At 42.6% G+C, this 25,645-nt stretch overlaps 2 protein-coding genes across 3 annotated transcripts; both read right to left on the bottom strand.

Moving 5' to 3' along the window:
- Window positions 1–4,498: 4,498 nt before the first annotated feature.
- On the bottom strand, window positions 4,499–22,179 carry MCRIP1 (MAPK regulated corepressor interacting protein 1). 2 transcript variants are annotated; one of them, XM_069064055.1, is made up of 5 exons: window positions 22,028–22,179; window positions 7,113–7,213; window positions 6,844–6,962; window positions 5,805–5,906; window positions 4,499–5,508 (listed from the first exon to the last, which is right to left on the bottom strand). In XM_069064055.1, exons 2-5 carry the CDS (start codon window positions 7,118–7,120, stop codon window positions 5,444–5,446), a joined length of 294 nt encoding a protein of 97 aa, XP_068920156.1. In that variant the 5' UTR covers window positions 7,121–7,213; window positions 22,028–22,179; the 3' UTR covers window positions 4,499–5,443. The 2 variants fall into 2 exon arrangements, with proteins under 2 accessions (XP_068920156.1, XP_068920157.1); XM_069064056.1 differs by having other exon boundaries at window positions 7,113–7,210; window positions 22,028–22,171.
- A 247-nt stretch (window positions 22,180–22,426) lies between these two features.
- On the bottom strand, window positions 22,427–24,915 carry PPP1R27 (protein phosphatase 1 regulatory subunit 27). Its single transcript, XM_069064054.1, has 3 exons — window positions 24,487–24,915; window positions 23,735–23,885; window positions 22,427–23,134 (listed from the first exon to the last, which is right to left on the bottom strand). Exons 1-3 carry the CDS (start codon window positions 24,674–24,676, stop codon window positions 23,011–23,013), a joined length of 465 nt encoding a protein of 154 aa, XP_068920155.1. The 5' UTR covers window positions 24,677–24,915; the 3' UTR covers window positions 22,427–23,010.
- Between the last annotated feature and the right edge of the window lie 730 nt (window positions 24,916–25,645).

The raw sequence follows: 25,645 nt of genomic DNA, 5'->3' as shown, positions 1-25,645 counted from the left end.
AGATCAGATTTGAATTCAGGAACATGAGTCTTCCTCAGTCCAACCCCATTCTATCCATTGTGCCAACTAGTTGCCCTAGGAATTATATATTCTCCCAAAATTCAGCCCTCATCTTAAATATCCCTATTGATTAGTACCATTGATAGTACCACCATCCTTTCAGTGTCTGGGGCTCACAACCTTGGAATCATTCTTTATTCTTCCCTCTTCTCTCATATCTATCACCTAGTCTTATTGATTTTACTAACATACCTTTTGTACTGGTGTCCTTCTGTCCACTGACATGGCCACCATCCAGAATCAGGTATTCATGACCTCTGATTTAACTACTACAAAAGCCTTCTAATTGATCTTGCAGCTTTCAGTTCCAGTTCTCTCCCCTTTCTAATCCATCCACTACACAGCCGAAAAATTAAAATAAATACGTTGAAATCCAAACATGTCATTCCCTGTTCAAAGATCTTCAATGGTTTCCTGTTGCCTCTAGGGTAAAATACAATCTTCAGCCAGGAATGGAAAACCCTCTACCACCCGGCTCCCACCTACCTTGTCAAAATTTCAGATTATTCCTATACACATTCTATTTTCTAGCCAAACTGGCCTACGGGCTGTTCTCTGAACTCAATATTCTAACTCCTGTATTTATACCTTTGCATTCACCACCCCCTTGCCTAGAATCAGTCTATCTAAAAGCATTTATTAAGCATTTGCAATATGTCAAGTACTATGCTCAGCACTGGACATATAAAAGTAAAAAAAAAGTTCCTGTCCTCAGGGAGCTTATATTTTAATGGGTGGAAACAATATGGAGATAAATAAAAGATACATACAGAGTAGATGGGAAGCAATCTCAGAGGTCAAAGCACTCCCAGCTGTGGGGATAGGGAACAGGCTCCTGCAGAAGGTAGGATTTGAGCTTGAGACTTCAAGGCCAAGTAAGCTAAGAACAGGAGGTGAGAAGAGGCAGCATTCTAAGGACAGGGCACAACCAATGCCAAGGCACGGAGATGGGAGATAAAATATAACATGTATGAGGAATGGCAATTAGGTCAGTTGTAGCTGGATTATGGAGTAGATGGAAGGGAGTACAGGAAAACTAGAAAAGTTCTTTCCTGCCTGGCTGTTTTCAAGCAAGGAGGCAAGGACAGTGGGAAGCCTGGATGGAGAGTTAGCATCTACTTAACCCTACCCTGATCAACATAATACCATGGGCACATGGCCCTGCCACTCTGTCCCTGCTGTCTTTTATTCTTTCCTGCCTTAAGTGAAAGAACAATAGAGATGGAATGGACCAGGTTACAACTTTATGAGCTCCAAAAGGTCAGGAAAACAGGAATCCAGGATCCAGGATCTGGAATGTATGTATGCAAGAGTTTGTGCACAGCCAAGTCCAGTAAGGGATGAGGCCTCAAAACAACTTGCTTGACATGGCCCAGCAAAAGATTAGCACCCAGATGCTCGTTTCTGGAAGGGAGAGACTTCATTCACCAGCTATGCCACATTTGAAAGTGATATTGGTGGGACAAATACTTTGAAGGAACCAACTCAAGTGTGAGCCCACTCCCCCCAGGGGCTGAGGTGATGGTGGTGATATGGGGTGCCCCTGATTCAAGAAGATGTGTTTTTCTGTTCTTGTTTTATCTCCTCAGTAAATAACCCTTTTGTAAAAGCTTTAAAAAGTAGGAAGGGGCCAGATGAAGAAAAAACATTAAGCATAAAATAAGAGAATTTTATATTGAATCTTAGAGGTAATAGGGAGCCCCTGTAGTTTACTGAGTAAGGTAACTTACATGAGGAAAGATCTGAGGGAGGGAGACTAATGTGAAAGCTACTATAATAACACAGTCAAGAGATAAGAAGATAACAAACTCCTGAAGTAGAGATAAGGGGCTAAGATAGATGTTGTAAAGATAGAAATTACAAGATTTAAAACCAAATGGATGTGCATTGTGAATGAAAACAATTAGAGGATGACAGAAATTTTGAGCCTGGGAGTATGGTAGAACCCTCAACAATAATAGGGAAATTCAGAAGAGGGGAGGGGTTGTTGAAAAGAGATTGAATATGTTGACTTTGAAATGCCCACAGGATATATAGATATGGGAATCATCTTTACAGATATAACTGATCCCATGAGAACTGATGAGATCACCAAGATAGGATAGATAGAAAAGGGCTCCAGGACAGTGATGGGGACACCCAAGGTCAGTGGGCCTGACACAAGAAACCAGGAAATGTACTCTCTGTCTCTTAAACTCTCTGGCTCCCGGCAAGGTTCAGCCCAGATATCATCACCTACACAAAACTTTTCCCAATCTCCCTAGTGAGTGCTCTCTCCTCTAAGTGCTTGTATTTCATGTATATACATGCTGTTACCTCCCCAGTGGAATGGAAGCTATTAGAAGGCAGAGAATATTTCATTTCTGTCTTTGTATCTCTAGTACAATGCTTGTCACTTGTTGAATTTAATTGAATCATAGAATCAGACTAATTAATAGCTTATACCTGATGTTTTCGATTCTCAATCAATGGCAGATGATCAGCTATGAATAAAGGTTGAGAATATTAGATATGGGAATCAGTGATTGAGCCATGGTGGAAAATTGGTAACACTGCTCTGTAATCTGTGGTGCCTAGGGTCAGTTCAGTTTTAGGTAAGTCTTTGACCTACACCTAACTGTAAACTAAAATGAACCACATTTCTTTTTTTTTCTGCCAAACTTTATTTTTTTAACTTTTACCTAAATTGAAGTTGTTGCTTTTTAGCACCTCTTAAACCAGTTCTAACCATAATTAGTTGGAAGATAAACATATTCTTTGAACTGACAATATTCAATTCCTTGTCCAGGACACTCTTCGGCAGTATACAGCAGTCAAACATTCAGGAGTAGAGAAACTCTGTCTTACTGCTGGCAAGTGCTTTGAAGGACTTGGTGAAATTTAGCAGAAAAAAGGAGCAAAAGGATCCCTGAGGATCCAGCGTTGTCCACGGACAGGAAGGTAGCTGTCACAAGTATCAGGCTGATGGTGAGAAGAGGTCTCCAAGTTGCTGTTGCCTCTCCATTCTCCAGAGTCTGGTGTCAGGAAACTAAACCAATCTACTCATGAGTAGAAAGTTTGCTGAATGAAGAGTCAAGAGGCCTGGGTTCTAGCTTTGGCTCTGTCATTAACTCATTCAGTGATCTTGGATACATTACCTCTCTCCCTGCTCTGGGCCTCAGCTTCCCATATGTTACATAAGAAGATCTCTAAAGTCCTTTCCAGCTCTATGATCCCAACAATTAGTATTATGAAAATGCAAAGAGGACTAACTCCAGCTTCCTCAGACTGTGTCTCCAGCCTCAGTCCATCACCACTTGATCCCCATGTCACAGGGCAGCCTGGAGTCCAAATTTTTCTTCCTCCATGTTCTCAGAACCCCTCCTCCTTATGGCTAGCCATGCCTGACAGCAAGGGTGGCCACAGAGCGGAGCTGGGATACAGGACAGGGTACACAGGGCTTCAGCTGTCAGTCTAATCTTGGGGGAAGGTGACTGCATCAATACTGCCTGAGATGCCACTCAAGTCTAAGGAGACTATTCCAGGAAAGGGCATTCCTGAAATAAATCTTCACAGAGAATTCCTGTTTGAATTCAATTGCCTGACACAGGAGGAATGTTCCATGTCTGGACAGACCAAATGACGGGGATGTTTCTAGGTCAACCTACTGACATTCTGAGGACTCAAACCTCAAATCGGGTACTGCTCCCCAGCCACAGGCTTCTCTACTAGGTTCAAAGAAAAGATGTCAGAAGGGATAGATCTTTTGACTAGAACTTTGTTCTCTTCTAGAAAAGATTAATCTCTGAAAACCAGCTTAAATACATAGGAAAGTTCCTGTTCCCTCCTCGGTGGCATCATACCCCATAAGGAATGGGGATTTTTCTCCTAAAATAAGTGAGGTCAGGCTGGGTCAGGAGAGGATGAAACAATCCCAAAATCCAAAATGGGTTTAATAGTGAAGCTGGTACCACTGTAAAGGAGTGGGGAGCTCTTTCCCCATTACTGCCACTGTTTGAGCCAGAGCAGGGGTCACTATTGATCTAAGAGAGGCTGATCCCAGATCCAGTAATTTCTAATGAAAAGTCTAGTCAATAAGTATCATGGAAGCAGAGAGGATTTCATAGCTCCTTTGCAGGGAAGCACAGACTCTTTTAGCATATCACAGATGCTTGACATCTCACAACATTTGAATTATCATGATCTTGCCCATAACCTCTAATTTCATTTTAATCAACTCCAAAGTCATAAAAAAGACAATGCACTCTTGAGAAATAAGATACAGTTGTAAAAGATCCTTTCTACCACCTGCTGAGGCCTCATGCTGGCTGCTCAGCCCAAGGGCTAAGAGGAAAAATGGTCTAATACCCCAGATCCTAGTATCGAGTGGGCATCTGAAACAGTATCAGGCCTGACCAACTTGGCTATAGAGAGGGCTACAAACTCAGCCAGAGGCACATTCCAAATGCCTAATCCCATCTTTATTTACAGCTCCTCAGGCTACAGAGTAATGGCAAACAACTCAGCTCTCAAACTGTAACAGAAAGAAAAAAGGGAACTACTACTAACCTTCTCAGTAAAACTACCAGCTGGGAATAGGATAGACCAGGGAACAATAGCAGCCACTAAGCCTCAGGGTTTGGGGGTCCTAAGGGAGAGAGGCTGCTGGTCTAGGAGAGACTTGGCATGGCTGCCTGATAACCCTGTAGGGAATGGGTCCTAGAGTGTTACCCAGGCATGAGGGAGCTGGGGCCAATAGGGTTTGGAAAACAGGGAAAGGGCCTTAGTTGGACATCTGGGAAAGGAAAAATGGAGCCTTCCCAGCTTGCCCAAGACGGAGGCAGTAGCAGATGTCTACAGTGGAACCAGGTTGTAGGAAGATGGAGCTACCACTATTTAACCTCACCACCTTAGAGAACCAATTTGATCTAACCCCCACTGGTCCCAGATCCCCCCATATGTCCCTTGTTCCTTCCACCTTATCTCAGAAGTATAGGGAGAGTTGGGAGGGCTGCCATGCTCAGCTGCCTTTGCATCTAAAAGCCAAAAAGGGAAAATCAGGGCTCTAGGCTGCCTGGAAGGCAGACAGAGCTAGGCAACTCCAGAGACTAATAGGTTTAGAGTACAGGAAGAGAGGATGGGTGGTGACAGGGGCCAAGTCCCCCAAGTCACAGTAACAATTTGGAACCTCCCTAAAGAAAAAGGAAGGAGGAAAAGAAGAGGCAGGGCCTTAAGTGCCAATCATGTCCATCCTTGCAGGTACTCAGCCCAACATGAGCATGGCTCTTTACTTGCCCTGCCAGGGAGATGGGCCCAGAGGAGAGGGAGAAAAACCAACATAAATTCTGCAACTTTCAATCTTCCAGAGGCCATGGGGAGGAAGGGAGCAACCAGGCCACTGCCCTTAGGACTTCTTGGCATCTTGTGTGTTCCGGCGTTTCAGGTCACTCAAGTCAAAAGGTTTGAAAGCTGTTGGGTGCAGAGGAGTTGAATGTCAGTTTCTGAAGAAGATCCCTTGTCTAATCCCACCTTCCCTAAGGAAACTTTAAGATCCATTCTATCCCAGTTTTGTATGAAACCAGTCTCCAAGCTGCCCCTTTGGGAAGATTCAGTCTGTCTCCTTCAATCAGATTTCTGAAAGAGGAAGCAAGCACTTCCTCAAGTACCTCCTTCCTAGCCCTGCATCTAAGTGGCCAAAGCTGTCATGAGTTCAGAAGGGAAGCTAGGACTCAGTAGCCTCCCCGTGTCCTTGTGGGGGCACTCACTCTTCAGGCTGGGGTTAGGGACCTTTTCCACATACTCCTCCACCAGGCCACGCTCGCTGCCAGACATCTGATTCCGGAGGTCTCGTTCCACACACTGCCATGCTGCACAGGAAGGAAAACAAGAAGTTAGGAGCTAAGGCTCAAGATGCCTGCAGTATGAACCTTTGGAGTCTGGTTGTCTAGATTTGACACATACTCTGCCACGACAGTTAAAATTACAAGTCAGGGAAAGCTCCTTTTACTGCCTCCTGCCCATGAATCAATGTCTCTCAAAAGCCACCGCTTCCTGGAAGCCCTTCCTAAGTAATGCACTAAAATTAATGCTTCACTGTGCCCTTTCAACCATTATGTACTTTGTTTCCATACTCATTGCCATGTTTTAGAGGCTGTACTTATGTCTCCTGTCTCCCTAGCTAGATGTAAGCTATTTGAAGGTACTAACCATACCATAGGTTCACAGAATATAAAAATAAAGAGATCACCTAGTCAGATCTTTTCATTTTACAGATAAGGAAACTAACACTTAGTGTGGTAAAGTGCCTTGGCCAAAGTCACACAATAATTTAGTAATAACAATAACTAACACCTATATAGCACTATAAGGTTTGCCAAGTACTTTACAAATATGATTTCATTTTCTCCTCACAATCACCCTGGGAGGCAGGTGCTACTATTAACCCTATTTTATATGAAATTGAGGCAGACAGAGGTTAAATGATTCACCTAGAACACCGTAAATATCTGAGGTTGGAGGTGACCAGAGCCTGGTTCATTCTTTAGTGTTCTCTCACAGGAACCAATTCAGGACTTTACATGTAAGAGGTACTTGATGCATCATAGAATCTGAGTGACTCCAATGTTGCAGGGATCTCCTTACAGAAGAAGGGAGGACAGAAGGAGAGAAAAATCTCCTCTGAGGGAGGCTGTTCTTTAGAACCAGAAGGCACTAAACAGTTAGGAGGAGGGCTTACAAAGAAAAATCACAAAGAGATAATGACACAAGTGGGGACCCTGAGATAGGGTTATTCAGGTTACCCACCTTCATAAATGAAGCGAACGTTCTCCTCATGGGCTGGAGTGAAGATTTCACTGCTGTTGCTTGGAGACCGGGGGCTACTATTCCTTTTGCCATTGTAGACAACTCTAGAGACAGGGGAACTGGGGACAAAAACCTGTGTGTAAGTGTCTGGGAAAAGGGCAGGGTTTGGGGGCCACCTCCCATGATGGTCAAGGAGACTTATAACCCAGAAAGGCCCTAGAGTCAGGAGCTGTGGTCTGTCTCTGTGGCATAGATAACATAAGTCTCACCTGGTCATAGCTGGGGGTGTCTGGTCTAATCACTCAACTCAAATGCCTGGGTTTCCTTCTTGGTTTCAGTCTGCTGTTGGGAAGCTCTGGAAGGGCAACTGCTAGAAAAGGAAAACCAAGTGTCAATGCGGGCAACTGCTTCCCTCTAGCAATAAGGTGAATTGGTTCGATGCTGGAAACCTTGCTTCCCTTCTTGGCATTTATGTCTACATTGTTAGTATGGGCAATGTAATCAGCAAGCATGGGGTCCTGACTACCGAGCAGAAGAGCCTGGGGAAAGGATCAGTGATCACCTCTTTCTGAAATAGGGGATGAACTGGAATCTAATCTGCAAAGCAGTAAAACAAACAAACAAAAGCACTTCAATGAAAAAGGTCAGTGAAAGATCCAATGTTGGGGGAACAGTAGAAAGGATGGATACATTTAGAGAGAATATTACTATTAGTAAAACACGAAAGGAGAAAAGTACTTTAGGAACACATGCTGAGCAAGGTGGGATATGCTCTCCTTCCCATCCCAACCCCTTTTAGCAAAGGAAAATCAGACGCAAACACACATTAGGACAGAGAGCAGAGGCCAATCTAAATCCAATCCCTAAATGAACAATACTCTCTACAACATAACCAGCATGTATCATCAAGCCTTTGCTTGAAGACCTCCAGTGAAGGAGAATCCACTATCTCCCAAGACAGCGCATTCCATTTCAGATAGCTTTATTTGTTAGAAAGCTTTGCCTTAAATAATCCTTTTTCATATGGTTCTTTGTATATTGAAATGTGTGTGCCTGTTCACAATTAAGATCACAATAAGTTTTTTTTAAAAGCAAAGGAAAAAAAAAAAAGAAAGTTTTGCCTTACATAGATCCCTAGAGCCCTCCACCAGAGACTTCTTTCCAAGATGATATGGAAGCATTAAAAATGACACTTTGGATCTGGCTATTCAACCACCTGAATTCACTTAATTGTATTATCACCTAGCCCAGAGGTCTCAAAACATGGCCCACAACACTCCTGAATATGGTGCTAACCGCATTAAAATGCAATTGGAAAATATTTAACAAAATAAATTAAAATACAATGAAACATAGATAATATTAATATATGATTTTCTATGGCATTTATACAGCCCACAGGGATCTTTACAGATAGTGGCCCATTTCTATTTCAGTTAGGCACCACTAATCAGATTATCCTACTTCTATCTTTTCCATGACTTTGTCAATACTTTTGTTAAAGCATTCTGCTGATCTACCAATCTACTAACCCAGGGGAAAAAAAAAAGTAATAAGGTTGCTATGGCTGATGATGAAGCCATGTTGGCTCATTTTGATCAGTGTTTCTTTTTCTAGATATTCGCTAATGATCCCTTTAATATGTTCTAGAATTTTGCCAGGAATTGAAGTCAAACACACTAGCCTATGGTTCACAGACTACTATTTTCCTAAAAAAAACAAAAAACTAGGTCATCTGTTCTTCTTCAACAACTCTCATTCTCCACAATCTTTCAAAGATCACTGACAAGTGACCTAACAATCCTTTCTGCCAATTTTTTAAGTAGTTTAAAATGTTGTTCATTTGGGTCTAGGTGATTTGAACTCAGAGAAATGGGTGCTACAGGGCTTCTGTCAGGGCAAAACAGAAGGGGAGGGGGGCAAGTAAGATTATAATAACCTAATTAGGGCTTGACCTAGTGGGATCCTGTCACTGACTAGTATTTACAGCTACCTTTTGCTCTGGGGATTTCCATAGCCCAAGGGAATGGTTATTTTTAGTCGAAAGTTCTCAAATTAGCCAGACAGAGAAAAGCACCATACTGGTGATAAAGTGAAGGCAAAGGAAAGGGTGAACTGACTGAATAGCATCTAAAATGACAACCTAGGAAAGATGCATCCCAGAAGATGGCACCCTGGGCAAACAAGGACTGGTGCCATCAATGCCCCCCATTTGGATACCCCACTTGGGATACAGACAAGCATGAGCTAGCCTTGAAGAGTTCACTGGCAATGGGGCAAGGAATGAGTAGAGAAAAAGGAGTAAAGTGAGAATTTCACTTCTCTTTCTATCTTTGGACATCTCTGGGGGGAAATCATGCTTGTGTGGGTATCCGCACATAGGTACATACCCCAAGAAGGTCAAAGTTAGGAAGAAGGTTCCAATATGCTTCATTCTGCATCAGTCCATACAAGCCTTGAAAATAAGTCTGTTTGGGGGTGGCTAGGTGGCTCAGTGAATAGAGCACTGGCCCTGGAGTCAGGAGGACCTAAGTTCAAATCTGTTCTCAGACACTTAACACAAAAACTAGCCGTGTGACGTTGGGCAAGTCACTTAACCCCAAGTGCCCTCCAAAAAAGCAAAAAAATAAAAATAAAAAACATTTATAGGAGCATTTTTTTTGTGGTAGCAAAGATTGAACCGTAAACAGTCAGTGACCATCAATCAGGGAATGGCTGATTGTGGCACATAAATGTGACTGAATATTTATTAACCCTATTTTACACTGGACTGTAAGAAGCAATGAAAACAGACTTATTTTCTTTTTGCTTTTTTTTGGAGGGCAATTGGGGTTAAGTGACTTGCCCATGGTCCCATGGCTGTTTTTTTTTTTAAGTGTCTGAGGCTGGATTTGAATTCAGGTCCTCCTGACTCCAGGGCCAGTGCTCTATTCACTGAGCCACCTAGCCACCCCCAAACAGACTTATTTTCAAGGTTTGTATGGACTGATGCAGAATGAAGCAGAACCAGGAAAATAACATGGACACTGAATATAACAATGTAAACAGAAAGAACAAGCCCCCCCCTCCCCAAATCAAAACTGAACACTGAGTAATTGTAATGAACAAGCCTGAACACAAGTAAAAGACAGGAGAATGTAGCTTCCTCTCTTCTTTTCAGAGACAGTGAGTTATGGAAGTGGAACACTGCATATACTGTGAAACTTGACTATGTTGATTATTTTCTCTAAATTGTTTTTCTTTCTTTTTTATATTTTTTTAAGGGATGGCTCTGGGTGGGGAAGAGGGAAGGGCATATTAGGAAATAAATGATGGTGATATAAAACTTAAAACAAATAAAAATTTCTTTGAAATAAAACTGTCGAGTCAACCTTACTTACTTTGGATTTGGCTTAAGGAGGGAATAACATAGACACTCAATTGAGTATCTTAGCTATAGGAAAGTCAGGGGAAAGGGGATAAGATGAGGGATGATAGAAGGGAGGGCGAATTGGGGGAGAGGGTAGTTAGAAGCAAACACTTTTGAAAAGGGACAGGGTCAAAGGAGAAAATAGAATAAATGGGGGGTGGGAGAGGATGGAGTGAAATATTAGTTAGTCTTTCACAATATGACTACCATGGAAATGCTTTGCAATACTACACATGTATAACCTATGTTGAAGTGCTTGTCTTCTCAGTGGGGGTGGATGAGGAGGGGAGAAGGGAGAGAATCTGGAACTCAAAGTTTTAAAAACAAATGTTAAAAAAAATTTGTTTTTTACATGCAATCGGGAAATAAGATAAACAGGCAATGGGTATAGAAATTCATCTTGCAGTACAAGAAAGTAAGGGGGGATAATTGGGGGGATATAAGAGAGGGCAGATTGGAGGGGAAGGGATATTCAGTACTCTTGTTATCTTGGGGTGGAGGGTAGGGGAGAGATGGGATGAAAATCTGTAACTCAAAATCTTTGGGAAATGAATGTTGAAAACTAAAAATAAATTTAAAAAAAGAAAAAATAAAATAAAACTGCTAACACCTGAAAGGCTATAAGAGCAGAAAAGGAGAAATTAGGTAAGGTCAGAAAGAAATTTGAACAGAGGCATTAGAAAGAAGTAAGGATCAAGAAACTACTTTCACTGAATTTCCTATAGCATTCATGAGAATAAATAATAAAATTTAGCATATTTATTCAGGGAAACATAAGAGTTAGAAAGGACCTGAAAAGTCATCTAGTTCAACCTGTACAAAGTCATCTAGTTCCAAGTACAAAGTCAAGAGATTTTTAATAGGGCACTGCCAATGACAGAGAATGCACCTCACAAAGCAAATCATTCCACTTTCAGAAAGCTCTAATTGTTAGGAGCTTTTTCCTCTGGATATAAAGCCTCTCCATATAACTTCCACCTTGTTACTATTCTTAGTTTTACTTTCTGGAACCATACAGAATAAATCTAATTCTCCTTCCACATGACAGTCCATCAAATGTTTTAAAACAGTAATCACATTCCAGGTTTTCATTTCTCCAGACTAAAAATTCCCAGTTTCTTCAATATGATGTGCTTTTGAGTCCCCTCACCACTTTGCCTGTCTCTGATGGAAGTGTTCCAGTTTGTCAATGTCCCTCTTAAATGCTTCTCATGTCATGTGTATTACCTTCCCATTCAAAACACAAGTTTCTCAAAATTCAGAAGAAAAACAAACAGGGCAGTTTTGAAAGTAATATGTAGAGTTTGTTATACATTTGAGGAGAGGAAGCAAGATGTAATAGAAATTTGTGTTTTTCTATTTAGTGGGGGTTTTGCTGTTAATTAAATTCAGAATTTTTTTTTTAACCTACAGACTGAAGGACCAAGGCTGTGTTCTATTTTTAATGTAAATTCTCATTCCATCCCTGGTGTTGGGTGTTCAATGAGTTCTCAAAAATGTTTGTTGACTTGATGAAGAAAGCATTTATTTACACTCCTGATAAAGACAAGAATTCCTCACTGAACTAGCTTTCAGTGTGTCTCTAAAATAAGGGTTCTAGACATCCTTCTTGGTATCTTTGATTCTACTTACCAGGTTCTATCCTTTTTAATACCCAGTGCTGTGATAACACCTCCACAGACATCTCCCACCTGATGACTCCAGTGTACAGAAGAGAAACAGAGCCAATCCCTCTGCAGCCATCATTATATGTTACTGTGCCATTAACTCAGGAGTTCTTACCCATATTTGTTGTGGTGGTCCCTTTGGCATTCTGGTGAAGCCTATGGGCCCCTTCTTAGGATAATATTTTTAAAAGCACAAAATACATAGGATCACAATGAAATCAAAAGGTTAGTGAAAATAAAGATGTAATTTTTTTACCTATCCAAATTCATGACCGCCTGAAATCTATCCATGGATCTCTAGTTAGGAAATACTACACTAGGGGGGGGCAGCGGAGTCAAGATGGTGGAGTAGAAGCAGGACTTCCTCGGGGCTCTGGCTTCTACCTCCCCAATTCATGTAAATGGGGACTCTGAACAAACTTTGGAGCTGCAGTACCCACAAAATGACACAGAGAAGCTAATCTCCCGCTGAGGACAGCCTGGCAGGCAGGCTCTGGGAGCCGAGCCCAGCCCCACACCTAGGCTTTAGCCCCAGGGAGGGACTCCAGATCAGCAGCAGCGGTGGCGATTTCCAGAATTATCGAGAAGCCACTGAGGCGCTGAGGCTATGTAGCCGCTGCCATGTAGCAGCTTCAGCTCCTGGCCTGCAGAGTGTAGGGGGACCAAGCGACCAGTCTGAGGGGTAATCGCTCTTGCTTTAACCTGCTTGGATCTGGATTGCGGTCTAGGGTGGAGGTCCTGAGGCTTGTGTCCAGCTTGCCAGAGCCTGTGGAGACCTCAGAGAGGGCACGCCTCTAATACCTCCCACAGCTGAGAAAACCCCAGCATTTGGGATGAAGCTCCCCTGTCTGGTAGCAGAGCCCTACTGTGGCAAAAAGCCCAGGGGTCAAGTGGTTGAGTGGCAACATGAGCAAGCAAAGGAAACAGAGCAATCCAACTTTACACTCCTATTTTGGTGACAAAAAGGATAAAAGCATGGAACAGGAGGAAGACAGTGAAGTCAGAACTCCTGCACCAAAAGCTTAAAAGAAAAATACAAGCCGGTTACAGGCCATTAGAGGACCTTAAAGCAAATTAAGAGAAGTGGAGGAAAAATTGGGAAGAAAAATGAGAATGATGTAAGAAAATTATGAAATGAGAGTCAACAGCCTGACTGAGGAAAATAACACCTTAAAAAACAGACTAACTCAAATGGCAAAAGAGGCTCAAAAAGGCAATGAGGAGAAGAATGGAATAAAAAGCCAAATTTGCCAGATGGAAAAAGAATCTCAAAAGCTCACTGAGGAGAATCATTGCTTCACAATTAGATTGGAGCAAATGGAAGCTAATGACTTTATGAGAAATCAAGATGCTGTTAAACAGATCCAAACAAATGAAAGAATAGAAGGCAATGTGAAATATCTCGTGGGAAAAACCACTGACCTGGAAAATAGATCCAAGGAGAGATAATTTAAAAGTTATTAGACTACTTGAAAGCCATGATCAAAGAAAGAACCTAGAAATCGTCCTCCAAGAAATTCTCAAGGAAAACTGCCCTGATGTTTTAGAACCAGAGGGCAAAACAAAGGTTGAAAGAATCCACCAATCATCTCCTGAAAAAGATCCCAAAAAGAAAACTTCTAGGAATGTTATAGCCACGTTCTGAAATTCCCAGATCAAGGAGAGAATATTACAAGCAGCCAAGAAGAAACAATTTGAACATTGTGGAAACACAATCAGGATAACACAGGATCTGGCAGCTTCTACACTGAGGGATTGAAGGGCTTGGAATGTGATATTCTGGAGGTCAAAGGAGCTGGGATTAAAACCAAGAATCACCTACCCAGCACAACTGAGTATCATGTTTCAGGGGAAAATATGGTCATTCAGTGGAATAGAGGATTTTAAAGTATTCTTGATGAAAAACCAGAGTTGAATAGAAAATTTGACATTCAGATACAAAATTCAAGAGAAGCATAAGAAGGTAAACAGGGAAAAGAAATCATAAGGAACTTATCAAAGTTGAACTATTTACATTCCTACATGGAAAAACGATAATTGTAACTGATTAAACTTTTTCTCAGTATGAAAATAGTTGAAGGGAATAGAAATATACATATATATGCAAATATATGTCTATATAGGAGGCTATATGGGAATACATATGTGAATGTGTATATATATGTTTACATGTATACATAGATAGAGGGCACAGGACCAATTTAATAGGAAGGGATGATACTTAAAAGGTGAAATTAAGAGGTGAGAGAAGAATATAATGAGAGGAGATGGGGAGAGACAGAATGGGGTAAACTATCTCATACAGAAAAGGCAAGGGGAAAAATGGTTACAATGGAGGGGAAGAACAGGAAGGCAAAAGGCAATGGGTCAACCTCATTCTCATTTAATTTGGCTCAGGGAGGGAATGACATACACACTAAATAGGGTATCTCACCCTACAGGAAAGTAGGGGGGAAGGGGATGAGAGGGGGGATGATGGAAAGCAGGGCAGGATGGGGGAGAGGGAAGTTGGAAGCGCCCACTTTTGAAAAGGGACAGGATCAAAGTAGAGAATAGAACAAGTGGGAGGTGGGATAGGAGGGAGGGAAATATAGTCAGTCTTTTATAATATATCTACTATGTTAATGTTTTGCATTAGCTACACATGTACAACCTATACTGAACTGCTTATCTTCCCAGTAAGTGTGGGTGACAAGGGAAGAAGGGAATGAATCTGGAATTCAAAGTTATAAAATCAAATGTTTAAAAACATGTGTATATACTATTATTAACACTATTTTACATGTAATTGGGAAATAAGATATACAGGCACTGGAGCATAGAGATCCACCATGCCCTACTGGAAAAGTCGAAGGGGATATGGGGAGAAGATATGGGAGAGAGCAGATTGGAGGAGGGGATATCCTGTGGGACTGCTGTTTTGGGGTGGTGGGTAGGGGAAAAATGGGGAGAAAATTTTTAACTCAAAATCTGGCAGAAATGAATGATGTAAACCAGAAGTTAATAAAGCATTTGAAAAAAAAAGGAATTAAAAAAATAAATAAGTAAAAGAAATTCTATACTAAACCTTTTCTTTTCCCTTAACCAGTGGTTCCTTTAAGGAGTTCAATCTACCACACAGCTGAAGAAATGCTTCTATTAAAAATGAGTTAAATTAAAAAGATAGGGACATTTTGGGGCCACTAGGTGGCGCAATGAATAGAGAACCTGCCCTGGGGTCAGGAGGACCTGAGTTCAAATCCGACCTCAGACATAACACAAAAAAAACTAGCTGTGTGACCTTGCATGAGTCACTTAACCCCAATTGCCCTACCTTCCCCCCATCCAAAAAAAAAAAAAGCAAAACACACACTCAAAAGAAGATAACAGTCAAAGTTCTTTTACATCCAAAGCCTCTAAGAAAAATATGAATGACTGGTCTCAGGCCATGGAAGGGCTCAAAAAGGATTTTGAAAATCAAGTATGAAGTAGGGAAAAATTGGAAAGAGAAAGGAGAGTGATGTGAGAAAATCTGAAAAAATGAGTCAACAGCTTGGAGACACAAAAAATTACTGAAGAAAATAATACCTTAAAAAACAGACTAGGCCGAGTAGTAAAAGAGGTACAAAAAGCCAATGAGGAGAAGAATACTTAAAAAGCAGAATTGGCAAAATGGAAAAAGAGGCACAAAAAAATCACTAGAGTATGATGATACCTTTTTAAGGTAAACAAAATTTCAAAGACTACTACAATAGAAATTATACTACATTAACCAAATGAAAAAATATATAACTGGAATTAGAATTTAAGTTTCTCGAGGGAAGGGATTATTTTCACCTTGTCTTTTATCCCAGTGCTTAGCACTATGCCTGGTACAACAGTAATAAATGGTTTTTGACTGATTGATATGAACATTCTGTAATAATTCTGTGAGCCACAACTCTTATCCTAGGTTAAAAACTACTAGGAAGGAAAAAAATAATCTCCCCAGCCTGATTAATTTATAAAACCTCACTGTTAATGGGGCATGAAAACCCCAGCCTTTAACACCTTTGTTAAATAAATCACTGGAATAAATCATTCTTCATATTCTTTTACTATTCAGAACCACAACCCAACTGGCCTCAGTGTTCCAGAGTTTAGTGCCATAGAAATTATCTAAGACAAACTCTCTTACTTTCTTCAAAATCACTCACTGGGCTTTCTCAGGATACAGACAGGCATCTTTTAGTATCATGTGTAGGAGAGAAAACCAAAACAGGCTAGAATAGACTATGTTTTCCTTTTCACACATGTCATAACACTCCCACAGTTTGAAATTTCAATTCTATGCAGATAACTCCCAAATTTTTATACAATATCATGCAGTCAACTGCCTAATGGATATTTCTATCTGCATTAAGGCACTGAATTTGGTGCCATCTCTCCAAAACTGATACATCTAAAAAGGAAAATGTCAAATGTTAGGGGAACTGAAAGAAAACAGGCACATTGAAGCATTTATTGGTGGAGATGTGAACTGATATATTCTAGAAAGCAATATAGTACTATACCTCCAAACTGATAAACTGGTTGTACTCTTTTGCTCAGAGTTAATACTTATTATACCTATACCCTTAAAAAAAGTAAAGAAGGAAAAAGAGACCTATAGGTACAAAAATAATTATAGCAGCTCTTTTGTGATAGAACTAGAAACTGCTGATCAATTATGGCTGAACAAATTATAGCATATGCCAAAGGACAGTTTTGGTGAAACCAGGTCAAACCATTATGAACTGATAAGGAGTGAAGTAAGCAGAACACAGAAAATAATTTATACAATAACAACAACACTATAAAAACAAACTATTTTACTTCAAGAGTCTGATCAATGAGATGATAAATTATGGGTCCAGAGGGATTCATGATGAAGCCTGCTACCCACCTCCTGACAGAAAGGGGACAGACTGAGGCTGCAGAATGAGACTTAAATTTTTTTAACATAAGCCATGCAGGAATTTATTCTGCTTGACTATGCATTGTTACAAGGATTTTGTTTTCCATTTTTGCCCCAGTGGGGGTGGGGGAAGGGGAAAGTGGATTTTTGTTCATTAAAAAAATATAAATAAAACAAAAAGGTAAAAAATGACATGTCTAAAATTTGCCTATTTCCCAAACCAGTTCCATTATGACACCACCATTCTCTTAGTTACCCAGATTAAAAATCATGGAGCTGTTTTTTCCCCTCTCCCTCACCCTCTATATCCAATCTCATCAAGCCCCATGAGTCTTCCTCCAACATTATCTTTATCCTCATTCTCCTGGCTCATTCTTACTCCTCCCACCTCAGTCCAGGCCCTTATCACTCAGTTATCTCATCTGTAAAATATAGGGGTGGGACTAGATGAGCTCAGAGATCCCTTCTACTCTCAGGATCTCCAATACTATGAAGCTCTGATTTAGACTTTTGCAATAGTTAACCAAGTCCCTCTGTCTACTGTCTCCACCATTCCCTCAATTCATCTTTCATACCACCATCAAATTAATTTTCCTAAAAGAAAGTTTTCAATTATGTCTTTCCAAAGACAACTATAAGCTCTATGAAACACTTTGTGTTTGAATCCCCAGTACTTAGCACATAATATTTTAAAATATTTCAAAAAGAGAACTAAAAAACTTTTAAAAATAAAAATGCAGAAGGGGAAACAAATAGAACAATTTTGTTACTACTTTATTCAATTTCATAAATAATTATTTAAAAAATAAAACGTACATACGTGGTTTCTTATACAATCCTTATTCTTCCTTATTCTGTTACTGAAATGCCTGATAATTAATTTGACAATAAAAATGAATATTTAAAAAAATGAAGGCTCAGAGAATTACAGTAGCTTGTATACAGCCACATCTTAAGAAACAACCAAAAAAATTGCTAGAAAAAGCCTCTTCCACAGTTTGACCCTTCAGTGTACCTTTTTTATAAGCACTCCTTTGGTCTTCAGGCACTGAGACCCACTAACATCCGTGTAACTATGTAGAGACTAGGTAATCTGATCCTCTGTGCCAGCGATGTTGCACCAGTCCAGACACAAAATGAATTTATCTAATACTTTCCCCAGAGTTTCAATCTTGAAATTCCAGCTGCCTACTAGATATCTAACTCCAACTGATATCCAGTCACATTGAACAAGATGTTCAAATATTAACTCATTATCTTCTCTCCTAAACTTAACTTCCTAACTTCTTTCTTTCTTTTAATGGTACCACCATATTCTTGGTTCAACAAGCACTTTAAAGCACTTATCACATATGCAAGGACACAAAGACAAAAATAATTCCTGCTTTCAAGGAGCTTGCATTCTACAGACACCCAAATCCTAAATTGCAGAAGCCTCTTTGCCTTTTCTCTTCATTTTATCATTAAAATAGTTCTACCTGGAGCAGCTCGGGTGGTGGGGGCAGTGAATACAGTACCAGCCCTGGAGTCAGGGGGACCTGAGTTCAAATCCAGCCTCAGACACTTAACACTTACTAGTCATGTAGCCTTAGGCAAGTCATTTAACCCCAACTGCCCTGCCTTCCACCTCCAAAAAGGTAAAAACAAAACAAAACACCTTTGAAATATTTGAATATGGAAATATTTCTCAAATTTGTTTTCATGCCTACTGCTACCATCTAAGTTCCAACCCTTATTACCTTTCATCTACACCTCTGTAATCCCACTTATGATACTTACGCTGTGTGACTTTGGACAATTCACTTAGGCTCTCTGGACCTGTTTCCTCATGTATAAAATGAGGGGATTGGATTAGATGGCCTTGTGGTCTCTTCCAATTTTAAATTTATGAACCTGTATGAGAGCTTCCCAATTGGTCTTCCTGTCCTCCTTTCTCCCAAGTATTCATGACCCTGCTGCCCACTTAACTTTCTAAAGCACTCCTATTCTGATCACATCACTTCCTGCTCCATTACTCTCCATTACTTTCAGGGGTTGTTGCCTTTTGCTCTCAGAATAAAATTTGCCCAGTAATCAAAGCTTTCCACAATGAATCCAACATGCCTTTTCTGTCTTATTAACACTGCTCTCCTTCACAAACTCTAAGCTCCAGACAAAATAAAGTACTCAGAAGCGTCTATTCTCTTTCTGCTCTTGCCTATCTTGGCTCACATATCTTGTCCTTGATACCTGAAATGAACTTTCTTTCCCACCAATCCCTTCCCCCTCCCTCCAAGAAGCTTTCTCTGATCCCCCTAGACAGAACAACCTTTCCCTCCTCAAATTTTTCTTAGAACTAAATAAGGAATTCTCCTGTACACTAATCCATATTAATTTACATTATAGTAATCTGCATACATATCTTAACTCCCTTACTAACCTATAAGCTTCTTGGGCTCAAGAGCTATGTTTGATTTCATTAAAAAAAAATCTCCTGGCATCTAGCAAAACACCTAGTAGAAACTTGGCAATGTTTGTTAAATTGACAAATTCAGAGGCTTTCATAATTCTCGCAACCTCAAGACCTCCTAAGAAAGAAAAAAGCAAAGGGGTCTGTTCAACTTTACTGGGGAAACAAGTACAAATTAATTAAGCAATATTTCCTATATCTCACAGTGAATAAGATCACATCAGGGAGATAAACCCAAGTACACTGAATCATATTCAAAAATGCTTCCTAAAGATAAAATAAGGATCTTCTGCTTAGCAGAAGACAGACAAGGAGTAGTCCTGGAAATAGAAGCAATGTTTCCTGATTCCCACCCAAATTATTCATGCTTTGATTCTCACATTCAATAAGTAGAATGGAGCAGTGGTATAATGGAAAGAAAGTAGGGCCCAAAGATTGGAGAGACATAGATTTGAATCCTGTACCTCTGATACCTTCTAGCCATGTGTGACCTAGGAAGTCATTTAATCTCCCTAGGTCTTAGGTTCCTCAATGGAAAATGGATAATATCTTTAGTTACTTACCTCACAAAATTGTGAGGATTAAATAGGTGGATGCAGGACAGATCAAGGGACTTGGAAGTGTCCAAATAGTCCTGAATTTAAATTTTGCTCAGACAATCACCAACTATGTGACCCTCTGTGATAGTAATGGAATATAAAGATTCCCCTGTATTGGCTTGGTTTTCAAACTGATTGTGTTAAAACCCAGAGCTTGTTAATCCCACCTGTGGGATGGACTTGTTGACTTGAAAAGAGAGAAATGAACTGGGAGGAGCTGGTGACAAGAGAGAGGCAGAAGAATCTGCCCCCAGCAATTCTCTCAGTCTTTCTCTGCCTCCACAAGGTGCTGCTTCCAAAAAGGTTCTTCTGCTTGTCTCTCCAAATCTACGTCACCAGCTCCTCCCAGTTCGTTTCTCTCTTTTCAAGTCAACAAGTCCATCCCACAGGTGGGATTAACAAGCTCTGGGTTTTAACACAATCAGTTTGAAAACCAAGCCAATACAGGGGAATCTTTATATTCCATTACTATCACACCCTCTTACCTGCCTCAGTCTCCTCATCTGTAAAATGGAAATAACAGCACCTACCTCCCAGGGTTGTTGAGGATGAATGAGTAAACATCCCTTTGCAAATGATAAAATACTAGCTATTATCATCAAATGAAGTAATGTATATAAAGTCCATTATAAATCTTAACTCAAAGACAGTAACTATATATAACTATACATATATAGTCATCATACACATATTTATATGATTTTAAGCTTGTAATATGAAATAAACATATATAAAATCATTCTGCTTCCAGGCCTCTGAACATTCCAGTTTAAACTAGTCAGATTAAAATCTAGAAAGTGATCTTCAGACTCCAGCAACAACAGGGCTTCTTAACTTTATCAGAAAGTTAATACTGAATTGGGAGTCACTTGGAGATCCACAAGTAAAACTTGAAAATTTCTCAACCTCTTGTTGCTGCTTCCTGCCACCAAGGGAGAGGAGGGGTGGCAGTCCAATAGGGTATCTGAACAACTAAATACTAGACGTTCCAATTCCAGCTCTATCACCAACCTGGCACTGATAAATCTCCCTTTGGTATAAGGAAGTTTAAAAGGCATACTTGTCAAACTACCTGGGGACCATGGGAACAGAATACCAGCAGATAAAGCAGGGTTTGCCCATAGTGTAACAACAACAAAAAAGGCATTGGACTAGAGCTGACTTCTGGGTCCAGTTCCATCCCCTATCTATGTGGACCCTCTGCAGTTACCAGACCCTTATTTTTGTTATCTCAAAAAATATTTGCTTTAGATGACTTCTAAGGTCCCTTCTAAAATCAGACTGGTCCCAGATTCATCGTGGTTCTTTCTAGTCCCTCAGTGAATAATACCTGCAGAAGACAAGTAGTACAAGAAGGGAATCTTCCGCCTCAAGGGAGTTTGAGAGGCACCTGCTTTCAACAGAAACCCACTCCCAGGCTTCAGGGATTATCTGCTATTGGTGGCAAATTTCATGAGTACTCTGCCCTAAAAGTCAGGCCGACCCTCCCCATGCCCTTTTGCACTATTCTGAAAAGCCCAGCACTAGGTTAAGTGTGGAGGTAAGCCGCTCAGCAAAAGGGGGAAGAACTTGGGTCCGGCCGGCTCCCTCTTCTACATCAGCAAGAGATGGAGGGAACCGGTGATATTTCCTGTGTACTTCGAGGGGCCCTAATACCTGGCCGGGGGAAGAGGAGAACCAAATGAAAAGGATCCCCAGGCAGAGCTGTTCCTTTCCACACGCCAGCTTGCAGTAAGGCGGTCCTACTCCTGGCCCTTGACCTAAATCTCTGGGAAAACCATCCCATTACATCGCCTATGCCCTGGTGTCGCGACATGACTATCTCGTCCCAAGGGGTGGGGGTATAACCCCTAACCCCTCTCCCCTAGTTAGGGTTATACAACTTGACAGGTACACTCGTATAGGTCACGCGATAGGATTCCTCCAGAGGAAGAGGGCGGAACCCACCTCACGACGTGACGTGCCGGTCTCGTCGTGACAGTGCGGGGGTTGGGGGAGGTCATATCGTGACATAAAAGGGGGGGGAAGAAAGGGAGGAGGCGTGGCCCAGGTCGCGTCAGGGGCGGGGCGATCCCCACAGGTTTCCGGCGCGAGCCCAGTCCCGCCCCCCAGCCCCGGGCCCCTAGCCGCCCCCTGGCGCCTCACCTCGCCCAGTTTCAGACACCGCCACCGCCGCAGCCGCTTCCAGCTGGGAGGCCCGGGCCGGAAGTGACGAGACAGAGGGGCCGCGCAGGCGCATGATGGGGGGAGAGCCCCCATGTGATTATTCGGCCCTGGCGGGCCTCTAGCTGTAGCCCCATGGTAACCTCGGCCCCCGAGCTTTGCTGGAGGGGGCGTGGCCGCGACTGGAGGCCCCGCCCCAAAGCGCTCCACCCACACCCCCCCCCCCCCCCCCCCGCGCATCCCGGACCCCTAGGGGTACAGAGCGGAAGAGTAGAATCGGCAGGGAACGGGAGCTGGGTGTCGCGTCCAGGGCGGTCACCTTTCCAGCCCCTAGGGTTCAGGAGACCGGAATTGCGGGGCGGGGCAAAGAGGCAACAGTGGTCTGTGGAAATCACATTTATTGAAAAAGTAAAAATTATTAAACGATTTAAAAAAACAAAACACGAAAACGTCCTGTAGAAAAGCCAAGCTCCAGGCGGGGCAGCACAGAAAAGCGGGGCCCGGGGCGAAGAGGGCTTAAGGGGAGCCACAGCCCCCTCACCGCAGCGGAAGTCCGCGAGCACCGCTCCCCCACCCACGCCCCCGTGGGGTCCCAGACCTCCGTGACCTTGGCCTCCCCGCCGGGGGTCCCTCCTGCTAGGTCTCAGGCGTGCTAATGGGCAGGACGTCCATGCCCGGGGCGGGAGCTGGTGTCGGGGGTACCCTCAGCCGAACACTCTCTTCCCCGCTCCGTGCGTGCCGGACCTCGGGCCAGGCTGCCCCGGGCTGGGCGGGGCTGGGGAGGGAGCACCCCGTGAGAGCTTAATAAACAGCTTAACTTCCCCAGCACGCTTCGCAACTCCAGCTCCCGCTCTTCCCCGCCCAACCCCGCTTCAAGTCCGGCGTCTCCAGTGGGAAAGGAGAAGGTGGCGACGACAGTGAGGGCTCTGCAAAGGGACGTGGGCAGCAAGTGGACGGATTGTCAGTCAGTCCATCGTGGCCCCTTTGAATAGCTCCACCAGATCCGTGTAGTCGGGGTCGATGAGGTCGGAGGGCAAGTCACCGTCGTCATTGGCTACGTCTATGTGAGCCCCCAGGGAGATGAGGTATCTAGGGTAGGGAGGAATTAAATGGTAAAGGGCTGGGGGGACCCAGGGGCCTAGTGGTGACTGGGACAGCCTACACTGTGCCTTTTTCTAGATAAGGGAAGAGGCATATGGTCCAAATCCCTGGACACAGTCTCATGTCCTGTTGCTGTCCACCACCGGGTGGGTGGGATGAGTTCTAGATTTGCACTTAGAAGGATGGTTAAAATGCCAGCTCTGCCACTTATGACGGCTGTCACCTTGACCTCTCTGGGCCTCAGTTCAGTTCAATTCAAGCATTTATGAAGTGTCAAAAATAAAATAAAAAGTAACCCTTGTCCTCAAGGACCTTAATTCTGTTCATAGTTTCCCAAATAGGGTTGGACCTTTGAAGGTCCCCTCTCGCTAGCTTTAAGTTCACAGTGTCCTGTCATTTAGAAATCATCCCACTCTTTTCCTACGTAGGAGTTGGGAAATGGGGCTTGTGGCTAGGGAGGCTGGACTCTGAGTTTTAATTTGAGATCCGGCTCCTCCCTCCAAAGGATGACCTTGGGTTGGATTACCATGACCCTCAGCCATTGGAAGCCAGGAGAGCTGAACCCCAACCCCTGCCTGGGCCCCTCACCTGGCAATGTCTGGGTAGCCATCACTGCAGGCCATGTGCAATGCGGTCCATCCTGTTTCATCCCGCTGGTGGATGTCAGCCCCATGCTTGACAAGCAGCTTCACACAGTCCAGGTTCCCAGAAAGTACTGCTTCATGAAGGGCAGCCAGACCTGGAGGAAGAAAGCATTAAGGAAGTCAATAGATGGGTTGATTGGAAAGAGGGATTATTAGAACAGAAGGAGCTGAATCTGAAAGCACACTCCCTACCCGACATGTTTTCTTCCTGTCTACCCTAGGAGAAACCAAGTCGGCCATGAACTAACTGTATGATTTTGGGTAAGTCACCTTTTTTTAGAACTCAGTCTCCTCATCTATAAAAAGATCAGGTTGGATTAGTTGACCGCTAAGGTCCCTTCCAGCTCTAAATTGGTGCTCCTATGAGCCAGGCTAAGCCTCTAATCAGTGTCAGGGTGGTTCCCAGAGCAATCCCTCCCTAATCCAAGTCTAGATTTGTTACCTCCTGTTCTGCCCCTTTAGAACTCTCTGAGCACCTGTTATCTGTCTGACACACACCAGTTTGTTTATAACAAGTCAAAGGTCTTTGTGTGTAGATTGCAGCTTCAGGTCCCTTCATTTCCTTTAGGGCTCTAAAATTCTCTTCTAGAGTATTACAGGGTTAGGACAGATTGCAGAAACAGCAAAAGGAATCAGTCTTGAAGCAATAACTAACTTTTTAAAGGAATTTGAAGGAGGGGAACCCCTTTTTCTCACCTGAGGGATAGATGGTATCCAGAGAGACTTTTCGAGTCCGAATGAAGCGTCCTACCTGCCGCAGGTCACCTTGTCGGATGTGATCCAAAAACAGGACATCATTGGGAAAGCGGACACAGCGCTCTGCATGTAGACGACGCTGATTATAGCGACTGCGGTGGGCAGAGGTGGTTGGCACTGAATAACGCATCCTAGCAGGCTGTGGGAGAGAGCAAACTCTCCCCAAGTGCCCCTAAAAGATTTAGAGGGTCTGAGGAAATTGAAAGTATAAGCTAGGGAGTGTGCAAAGCACAGGCAGAGCTTTGGTCTTTAAGAGAAATTTGACAATACAAGGATGGCAGTGATGATAGTAGCTGCAGTCACAATATTATCTCTCTCTCTTCAGCCCTGGGCATTTCCGCCTTATATAGAACTTTCCAGGCTATATAAAGTGAACAAGTCATGCTGTTTGCTGTGAGGGACTGTAATCGAGCCACCTCCCTCCCCGTGCTCAAGATCATGTTTTAGAGTCTCAGCTTTCAGCCCACCTGTCCCTGAATGCAGCCAAAAGGGTCAGCTTCTTTCTGGCTACCCACTCCCAGCCCCACAGCTGGACCTAGGCACTTAAAGCTAGGCCCACTAAAATGCAATGAGAATCATGCTAGGGGAATGAGTCTACTGGGAAGACTTGTGATTGCTGACTCAGTCAAGCTAGTCAACTAGAAACTACTCAAGGGGGAAACAAGTTCCAAAAATAACCATGAAGGAATATTAATACCTCAGAGTCCCAGCAATTCACATTTGATGAGCTGGTTCTTAGGCAAGGGATGATGAAATGAGAGCCACTAGCACCCCATCCGCTATTGTCTGGCTTGCCTTGACTTCCTTCAAGTCCCAAATAAAATCCCATCTCCTATAAGAATCATTTCCTGATCCCCCTTCACGATAGTGCATGCTCTCTTATTAACTGTCTGCAATTCATCCTGTATATATCTTGTTTGTATATAATTGTATGTTGTCTCCATCTTTAGACTGTGAACTTCTTGAGAGCAGGGACTGGTTTTTTTACCCCTTTATTTATATCCCCAGCACTTAGTACAGTGACTGATACATAGTAGGCTCTTGATAAATACTTATTGACTATGTGTCCAGTCCCGGCACTTGCTGTTGCCAGTATCCC

This window comes from Petaurus breviceps, unplaced genomic scaffold (assembly GCF_028583685.1).
Source record: "Petaurus breviceps papuanus isolate PSGF00001 unplaced genomic scaffold, PetGlider_PUasm1.0 90617, whole genome shotgun sequence".
Lineage (NCBI taxonomy): Eukaryota > Metazoa > Chordata > Mammalia > Diprotodontia > Petauridae > Petaurus > Petaurus breviceps.
Note: the sequence above shows the minus strand (reverse complement) of the source record. Positions and strands in the feature narration are given on the sequence as shown.

Bases quoted from the DNA above. Each gene is read 5' to 3' on its own strand.
- MCRIP1 (XM_069064055.1), bottom strand. The intron at 5,907-6,843 runs GTGGGTAACCTG...CTTCCTGTGCAG, and splicing joins CGTTCGCTTCATTTATGAAG to CATGGCAGTGTGTGGAACGA. The intron at 5,509-5,804 runs GTGAGTGCCCCC...TGCACCCAACAG, and splicing joins CCCTAACCCCAGCCTGAAGA to CTTTCAAACCTTTTGACTTG.
- PPP1R27 (XM_069064054.1), bottom strand. From the start codon at position 24,676: ATGCGTTATTCAGTGCCAACCACCTCTGCCCACCGCAGTCGCTATAAT. The intron at 23,886-24,486 runs GTGAGAAAAAGG...TTCTTCCTCCAG, and splicing joins GGATACCATCTATCCCTCAG to GTCTGGCTGCCCTTCATGAA. The intron at 23,135-23,734 runs GTGAGGGGCCCA...TCCCTACCCTAG, and splicing joins GGCTACCCAGACATTGCCAG to ATACCTCATCTCCCTGGGGG.